Here is a 10,057-nt window from a genome sequence, read left to right on the forward strand (position 1 = left end):
AATAATGTTTAATTGGTCTGTGCGCTGTGCACAGCAGCAGCAATATTCCGTTATAAACGACTCGCGTGACGGTCTGATTGCGCAATAGCAGTATTTTATTTACAAAGATAAAGAAGGAAAAAATGGGGCTTTAGAACAGTGTCTTTATAACAGACTTCTCGTTGTTTCAGGACTCGTTATAAGTGGACTCCACTGTAGTAATGTGAAAAAGAAGAAGAAATTGTTGTGTCAGCGAGCTGTTTCAACGTACTACTTAACCCAGAGAGCAAAATCTTTTAGGAGAAGAAAACGACTGCATCGTAGTTTTAATATATCTTTTCTTGCGTTTTACACCGTTTTAAATTTAAGTTTAGACAACATATTTCTTGAGCACATGAAAACAATATCAGAGATTAAGAAACTGCAATATATAAAACATTTTCAAAGTTTTGGGCTTGATACATCTGATCAGCTGACCGACGAAAGGTATCTTTTCCGAGTTATTAGCAACAAAAATAGTTAACTATGATACAAGTGAAAATTGAGCTTTTTTAAATACTGTACTCAAAATGTGGTAAACTCATCTCCACCAGAACTGATCTTATTGGCCACAGCAATAGCCACAATTCTCCCTAATCCTTATTTTTTTCTATTTTTTATCATCAACATGAGCATACATCATAGTCAGACATTGAGGAACAAACTGTTATTATATTCTGTGGGGGTACTCCACTGCACAAAGGGGAACAGGCTTTACCACCAAGTAAAGAGAACTAGGCTATAGTGAACATCTCATATTCACAGTCATTGGCACATTGAAGAAAGCCCCCTGATATTGAAACATTTTTCAGAAATTAAAGTAACCTTCAACTTTTTGAAAATGCACAGAGTCAAAATTACCTATAAATTCAAATGTTAAAAGTTATGTGACCCTGGACAAGACACAGAAAGAGATTTCTACAAAGCAGCAGCATCAAAAGGAAAAAAGATATAAAAAATCAGCACAACTTGCTGACAGTCACTGTATATCTAATGCAAAAGGAGCAAAAAGCATTTTTGACACACTCCAAAAACATGTTTAGACAAGGGAAATTGCTTCATCTTTTTAACTCTGGAACCACATTTTTACACTGACACTTTTGGGAAATAAATAGGTGGCACTCTTACATTTCAGATTAATTTTCATACAGGTTTGAAACACAATGACAAACCTTCAAACTAGAATGAGCTTGATGTCAACCCATGCATAAACATATATATCATATGGCAATTCATGATAACAAAACATTCACACCACAAAACTTTTTCTTCTCTTCTGCACTACAATGAGAAAATGTTATCACACGTGAGTTGAATTGTTAGATACAAATGTTTGGAGAACAATTAATGAATAAAAGAACATATCATTGCACTCTGGACTTGCCTCGGCTGATGCGTATCGTTTGTGAATATATAAGAAAAACACACACAAAGGCGACAGAAACAAATGTTGAAAAACTTCCTATCACTTCAAGATGAGTGAGAATATTGACCTGCTTTATGGTACAGTTACTATAATTTTCTGTCATTCATCAATGAAGAATAATTACATAGTTACACTCAATTCCTGCTTTTCAAAGTGCATAACTGAACGTTGTTAAAATAATTTTTTCCTTGACAGCAAGACTCGAAGACAAAGTCTTCCTTGCGTCTGTAACTGTAAGTCAAACACCTAAGAAATGCTGTTCTGGTGAGCTGCATACAAAAGGATCATGTGGTACCTGCGATTAGAGGCGATGGAACAGTCTCAGACTGACTAGTTGTACTCGATTATTTACTCGCATCAAAGATCATACACTACAAGATGGTTCACTTGTCGCTGTGAGATACCAAAAAAGAAAATGGTGATAACAATATTACAGCAGTTTGATAACTATTTTTAGTGAATTGTATACAATGAGTACGAGCTGGGATTGTTAAAAAAGAATGTATATAGGCCTATTTGAGAAATGAAAAAAATGTTCTAATCATCACAAGTGGCAATGTCTTCAAAAATATGCTTCCATTTTTTTTAGGATACTTTGTTAATCAACCTAGTGATCCATCTTGTAGTGTACAATTATTGCTTGCGTACAAAATCAGCCTCATTGTGGGTGAAAATGAAATATTCCAACAAATGTACAGCTCTCCCCACAAGCACGTCATGAGACAAGGTTTTCCATTTCGATGGTCAACTGCAGCTTTGTTTCGTTTTCTAGTTGTTTCACTGAGCCAGTGTTTACCGACTCCCACCAGCTTTACAAGGCAGATGTTGTCCAGTGCTAAAAAGAAAGTAAAGCCAGTCTTTCTTAGTCTTTAATATAAACATCCAAGTGATTGCATTCCTTCCAGCTGTACTTCACCTGCTACCAACACAAACAAGTGCCACTCCTTTAAAAATGTATAAAACCTTCAGATCTCATCATAAGAGAATAACATATTTCTTGCACTTTCTTCTTACAATTGATGAACTACAGTGGAGCCTACTGTAACAGCCATCTGTCCAAGACAATAACCTGTACAAACAACCACTTTTCACTTCTTCCGTTGTGATTTTCTTATATTACATTGACACTGTCCGCGACATCCACCAGTCTAAGACAACCACTTCTCTCACTGACTTTGCATGGCCATCTTGGACAATTTCCAAGGCATTTATGAAAACGAACTGGAACAATTAACAAATCAAGTTTCTATGAAGCCAGGAAACCTAAAGGAGCTGACTCAATCTGTGTCCCTGAGGCTGGTTAGTCCTGCCTTGAGCCTTTGACCTGGTTCCTTCTGTCTCTCTACACTGTGGTCTCTGGGACGGGGCTAGCGCTACGTAGGTACGGACTCCCAGATCGACTCCGCGCCATCTCGCCCCGAGCACCCATCACAATCAGCGAGTCTGTGGAAGAGACCAGGGTAAAAATACATTTCAAAATTGCAAGTTTTCCAATTACTGGTATCACACTCAAATAAATTGTACCATCCTTAGCTATAGAATGTTTCATCTGTATTCGAATGAGTCGAGGACCTTGATTTCTCAAAAGATTCTTTATAGATCTTTTCCTTCATAGTATAGAATATGTCTACATTCATTGGCTGGTTCCCAACTCATTTTGATGTATCTAATTATCATAACATGAAGAGCATAATTCTTCAAGCTAAGCTTTGCTACAAAAGCAAATACTACCATTGCAAAAGAGACAGTGGTTCAAGACTTACCAAAAAAAAACAATTCATGACGTCAACAAAAGAACAAAGAAGAGAATTGATATCCATATTAAATACAAATACAAGTAAATAAATAACAAAACATAACCTTACTGGGAATAAATGATGGGGGAAGAGAGGGGGGAGGGGGGCACTAAAATAAAGACTTACTTATTTTGAGGCTAAAGTAAAATGTAAGGTCTGTATTTAGTAAAGGTTTTTTAGTAAATCTAAAACCAGTTTGGTTAAAAACAACCCAGCTTATTAGTATGCAGGAGGCGCCGAGATTAAAACAAAGAAACAAAACAAAGTTAAAAACGTTTTCATATACATGACACTACAGTGTACTACATAGTTCATGCAAGTAGTTAAGTAGCTGCTACATCTGGGGGGTGGGGGGGGGGATGAAAACTGAAATTCAAAACAAAGAGAAGAAGAAAGGCAGAAAGGATGGTTGGGGTGGGTGGGGGGGGGGCAATTAGGAAAGATGCCAGTGGTAAAGCGATGTAAGGGTGCTGATGACAATGTGCATTGATCCATGCTTGTCTTCCATCAGCAGGGGAAAGTACAGCTACTGTTATTGAGTTTTGACAATGTTTCAAGGAGGTGGACAGTGCTTGTGGGTAACATTTAGAGGCAAAGATATTTTTCTTTTATTGATGGTGAGATCGCTATGGCACTTTTATGTTTGAATTAGATGAATTACGAATACAAGTAATACAAGTCTGAGTGTGCTATTGTTTGACTGTCTCTGTGCTTTTGCAAATTATCTTGCAGCTATAAGTGTAAACTATTGGGATGTATTGTGTTTTAGGATTTTGCCAAAGTAAACTGATTGAATGCGATGGCCTGATGAGTATACAGGTATTTATTATTGAAATAGAGTTGCTTTGGAAAAAGCAAAATAAAATGCAAAAAAGAAATGTAAGTTAGCATTATGATAAAAGAATGATAAAGTAAGGCTTGGACTAGAAGCTACAAGATCAACATAAGTGCAAGTCTGTGATGGGTAATGGTATACATACATGTGTGTTTTAGTGTGTGTGTGTGTGTGTGTGTGTGTGTGTGTGTGTGTGTGTGTGTGTGTGTGTGTGTGTGTGTGTGTGTGTGTGTGTGTGTGTGTGTGTGTGTGTGTGTGTGTGTGTGTGTGTGTGCTTGTGTGCACGCCCGGGCACATGCATGCATGCGACTGTGTGCTTACATGCCTGCATGCATGTATGAGTGTGTGTATATTATATAGTTGGGTGCATTTCAAACTTGGATGCACAGATGTTAAATGTTCGTGGTGTATAAATATGAGAGCAAGTTCTTGTGAGCGTTTATTTTGTAAGTGCATGTATGTGTGTGTGTGTGTGTGTGTGTGTGTGTGAGTGTGTGTGTGTTTGAGAGAGAGAAAGAAAGAGAGAAAAAGAAAGGGAGAGAGAAAGAGAGAGAGAAAGAGAGAGAGAGAGAGAGAGAGTGAGAGAGAGAGAGAGAGAGAGAAAGAGAGAGAGAGAAAGAGAGAGCACCCACCAGTATTTTTGTGGTGTCTATTAAGTCAACAAAACACTATGCATACAACCTTGCTTCTCTGCCCATTTCATCTACATGTATATTTGACCACAAGCTATCCAGACGACACCAGGACAATCTTTGGCAATACTTCTGCGCAAAGATAGTAATAAACAACAGGACACCCATACAACCAAGACTATACACCTGTGTCCTGACTACAGGACTCATCTAAAGGCTATAATTTAATGACAATAGTTTTTATCTGTCAATGTAAGACAATGACCTATGCATCAGCAGAGGAGAACATTTCATAAAGATAACTTTAAGAAATATGGATTAAGATGATTTGCAGCTCTGGTACTGGCAAAGAAGAGTTTACTACATTTTCAAAATTTTGAGCATTTAATAGCTATACTAAATTACTACAAACCAGCAGTATAGTTGGGGCAACAAGGGGCTTTTGAGTACATTTCAATACACGACAGCAAATAATATCAGTTATGATATAACACACAACAGGTCTTTTCCCAATGTTACCATTTGGCATACACACATACCACAGTTATCAACATCACAAGACCACTTGAAAAGAAGATAAACAACAGAGATGTCAAGTACAGACACTACTAAGAGCATTCTGATCCAACTGTTAAAAAATTTGCACTTGCAATCAAAAGGTTGTTAGTTGTTAACAGATTTTTAAAATTTAATTCTTTACTCAATTTAAAGAACGTTGAGCAGTGGTATAGACTGAACAGACAACTCTGTCATGGCGTAGTCCAGCCCAGTTTAGACAAGAGGAGGGCTGGGCAGGGGTGAGCAATCCAGCCCCATAAAAAAAATTACAAATTATTGTTACAGAGACGTTACAACGTTATTCTAAAGCAATCCCCAACCTAGAGGAGGAGCCTGGAAACATCTGGAGAGACTGACCCATGCTTTCGATGAGTAGTGAGAGCTTGCAGGAAGTTAATGCCCCTCAAGGATGCAAAGGCAAAAAGTAAGTAATGTAATAAAACTTAGCATGCATTCTAAGGGCATGCTCTTGAAAACCCTCTAGTTTGCCTTAAAGCTAGAGTCCTATCCAGTCAATATGTAGACGTATGGGAAGGCTGCATGTATTGGATAGATAAGGTCGCGAAAAAAATGATAATAATGGATGTGGACTGCTTCAACTCTGCCAGTCAGGGCCAACCCAGTGATGAGAGGAATACAGGATCCTAGCTCAAAGACTAAGATACCATATTCGATAAACTAGACATCCAAAAAAATAGACACAAACTCATGTCTTTTGAGTGCAACTGTAGAGAGTCAAAACCTTACTACACTAGCAGTAGGTTAGCAAGGAGGAAAGCATGTTAAGTCAACATTTGTCTCTTCACAAAATATTGATTAGTCTACATTAACTAAGGATTATAATCAGTCAAATCAAACGAATGTCTGACAATTCTAAACATTAAATTCGGTAAGAGCTGGCAAGTGTCTTCAGGAAACTAAGATCCAGGCTGTTAGTTCTCATCTGTGCATGGCATGCATTCTAAAAGTGTGTAAGTTGTAAGACTAAAGTTGTGGCATGCTTTGAAAATACTCACACTGTGTGTCTAAGTCTGTTAGATTTCAACACCTAAAACATCATAGCCGGGAAAAATAAAAACAAACATTTAAAGGAAACAAAACTGAAAATTAAAAACAAAATGATAACCAACAACACTAAAAAGCATTTTATAACACTAAATTCTGAGTCAGAAAAACAAAATCCACACAGAATAATTCAGGCAAAATTTTAGTCTCTTAAAGATAGAAAAAGTCAGTGCTCGTAATAATAGGGTTGACAAGCACTGCTCTTCATCAAAATATCAATGAGTGGGGAAAAACCCAACTGAGACTAAAAAGACCTCCCACAATAGCACAAAAGTATCCTCTACCCCTCCAGAAACAATTTTTTTTTTTATTACCAAAAGCATAATCTCAGTATGGCTCGATTTCAAAATAAAAAGGTTTCGAGTGCTCAAATTATCTCAATGAGTGTGTTCAAATCCAGCTCAATTTAAAGACTCCTATGGTTCCAATGGCTAGACAAACTTTGTTCATTATGCTCAGTATATATTCGTATATTGTGAAAATTCTGGGGATGTTTTGGTCGGCAATAAAAGAAAATCAAGGAAAGCTTTTATTTGCTTTTGTCTCTTTTTTTTGTTGTGTATTTAAATTAAAGCACATTGACACAATTACTATCATTTAGTGCAGGAAAAAGCAAGTAAGACAGATAGGAAAATGTGTTTGCACTTGTATTGGGGTGCATCAGAATTGATGGAATCGACATATTATGAGCAACATTTTTATTAATATACAGTATAGTTTCAAACAGATTTTCATAAGTACACAGTAGTTTTAAACAGATTGGAAAACATTGAAGAGATACAAGTCTCCTTTCCCTTAATATGCAACACATGTTCATTCCACAATTTATGTTGATCCACCCCAATACATGAACAAACGCACTTTCAAGTTCCTCTGATTTCATAAATTTTGCCAAGGCTGACTGTTTAAGGTTAATTTTGAGTGCTTGTATCTCGAGCAAATCTTTTGAAGATGTAGCATTAAAGGGTCAGTTGAAGCTGAATTATTTAGCTGTAAATTGGTATGTTGTAAGAGTGGGTAGTGCAAGGCTTAAACATGATAAATGGGTGAATACATTTTCAAGTTTCTTTTAAACGCCACTGTATGATATATAAGCAGAAAGCACATCAATCACATCTCAAACAGGGAAATTGTCACACCAATAATAATAATAACAGGAATATTGAAAAAAAATCGGCATTCACCAAGAAAAACAAAGTGTTTATGAAGCAGAAATAACTTTTTTGGAACACCGAAAAATCAACACAGTATAACAATAAGAAAAAATAGGATTTAGGGGAGCAAGTTTTAGCAGAGCTACTGCATCTGAAACTAATGGTACATAAAATTGAGAGACCCAAGCTTACAGTGGTTCTTCGCACAAATCTGAATTATAACTTCAATTTATTTTTAAACTCCAGATCCATATTCGCTACTTCAAACTGTGAAATCGTGCTATGTTATCACATTTCATATCTCAAGGCTGTAGACTTGAATACTCCTTGAAGTTTTGATTTAGTAAAATCTTGTGAGTAATAAGTTTAATAGCAGGACAATTCAGTGCTCTATCCTTCTGTAAAAAGAAACCCACAAACCAATCTGGAACCCTCAAATGTGGCCAAACAAAGTGACAAAAAAGAACATTCCCAGTGTTCACAATTTCACCCAGTGAAAGAACCAAAATAATAAATGCAATAAGACCTACCATGCCAAGGAAACACTCAACAAAACTTCAACTAAAAAGAATGACATTTATGGAAAAGGTTTTGAGAACAGAAATAAACCCATGGGGTTTGTTGTTGTTGTTTTTGTCAAGAATTTTGTCTATCAGCATGGACAACAAAATTAAATGACCAAAATATCAAAGCAAAACTAATAACGACAATATAAGAAAAGTTTGTTCCATTGATTAAAGCAACAAATTTTAAGCAGACTAAAGTCAAACCTGGAATAACAATCCCCTATCCAAGACTCCCACCTGTACCAACAACAACTTCCCTGCCTTATGTTTCTTTTATTATTAATTATATCATTATAATGAAAACTGCCCAAGACATGCAGCTGCCAAAAACATCTATTTTTCTCCACGACAATAGGTGGCCATCTTGAAAAATTTTTCTGAACTCTATAGCCTTGGCATGGCAGAAACGGTGACTAAAAACGTTCACCTCAGCCTTATAATAAAATGATTAGGTCTCATACTGCACCCCGCCTCACCTGAGCTAGAATAAAGGGAATTGACCCTAGAGACGGGCTCCAGGTAAGTAGAGGGTACCCATCCCTCCTGATCAGTGCGTAGGTGCCGTGCGTACCACCAACCGTTCGTGCCCACTCTCATGATCTCCACCTCGTCTCCCTCCGCCAGGCCCAGCTCTGTGGGGTCCACAACATAGTAGTCTCCCAGTGAGACAAAGTGTTCCTTGTATGATGGCTGGAACATGGAAATAAAAGAGATGCAAAATTAATAGACAACAGATAGCATTTGTATAGCGTAAATTCCCGCTCAACAGCAAGCTTTAAGTGTTTTACAATCTATATTATTACCCCAGCAGGCCAGACAGCATTCTGAAACGATCTCAACTTCCTGGGAAGCATATGGTGCAAGCTGCCATTTTACAGGTGCTAATTAAAACACTAATAAGAGACAGTGTTTGTACAGCATCATGAATGCATAAAGTGACACTGATAAGATATATGTAAATACGTACCGTTAAACCTGCTTGAACAGCCATCTTAACAGACATTTACATGTGTAATCAGCCACTTTCCATCCACCCCCTTGCACTTTTTTTCCCATTATAATGACACAGTCAGACAGACCACCAGTCTAAGACAGCCATTTTTCTCCTCAACAATGACTGGCCGTCCTAAACAATTTTGACTGCACGCACACACTCACACATATTATGAGTGTGTGTTGTGTGTGTATTTTGATTGACATCTCTAACATTTTTCTTCTCTTTTTTGTAGATAAAGCTTATCTCAGCCTAAATTAAATAATATCTATTGGTCCCTGAAGTGAAAAATTTATTGACAACGGCACAACATTCATAAACAATACAATTTATCAATGAGGAGTAACACACAATATCACACCAATGCAAATGATCAAAATGACACGGCTGGTCACAACTGTGTAACATCCTTCTCATAAAATAGGGTTGTCTTGTCTTGTTCAAGGACACACTCCAGTGACCATCCACATTTGTGATTATTGTAAGCCTCGGCTCACTAACTGGCAAATGGAGCTGACAGAGAGCATTTATTTCTTACATGTAATGTTTGACAAATTATGACTCTCTCTCTCTCTCTCTCTCTCTCTCTCTCTCTCTCTCTCTCTCTCTCTCTCTCTCTCTCTCTCTCTCTCTCTCTCTCTCTACCCACCCTCCTCGTCTTCCTCTCTCTTTCCCCCTCACTCTCTCACCTCAATTTTTGGTATGTACTGCTCAGCACCCTCGTCATCTGTGTTGGAAAACTCGCCAGATGACCAGCCACCCTCAAAGTCCTCCTCATATTCCTCCTCGTCCTCGTCCTGGTGGGAGCCGTACGGAGGCGAGGTCGGGGTCACTAAGGGAGAGGACATCTCCAGACCCACAGGAACCGTCGAGTGTTTGTCTGAGTCCACAGAACGCCAGTTGTCCAGGCTGGAGAGACAGATACAATGAAGAGAAAGATGGAGAATGAGAAAGAGAGAGAGAGAAAGAGCGAGAGAGCGAGGGGGGGGAGGGAGGAAGGAGGGCGAGAGAGA

The 10,057-nt window shown here is 37.8% G+C and overlaps 1 protein-coding gene across 1 annotated transcript in view; it reads right to left on the reverse strand.

Moving 5' to 3' along the window:
- Positions 1-322: 322 nt before the first annotated feature.
- LOC101861773 (guanine nucleotide exchange factor DBS) overlaps positions 323-10,057 on the reverse strand; it is a gene marked incomplete at its 5' end in the record, with an annotated part of 92,556 nt that continues 82,821 nt past the window's right edge. The window contains 3 exon segments of the mRNA XM_013089106.2: positions 323-2,887; positions 8,527-8,740; positions 9,734-9,953. Of these exon segments, the coding sequence (XP_012944560.1) occupies positions 2,787-2,887; positions 8,527-8,740; positions 9,734-9,953 (535 nt within the window).

Source organism: Aplysia californica, unplaced genomic scaffold, assembly GCF_000002075.1.
Source record: "Aplysia californica isolate F4 #8 unplaced genomic scaffold, AplCal3.0 scaffold00875, whole genome shotgun sequence".
NCBI lineage: Eukaryota > Metazoa > Mollusca > Gastropoda > Aplysiida > Aplysiidae > Aplysia > Aplysia californica.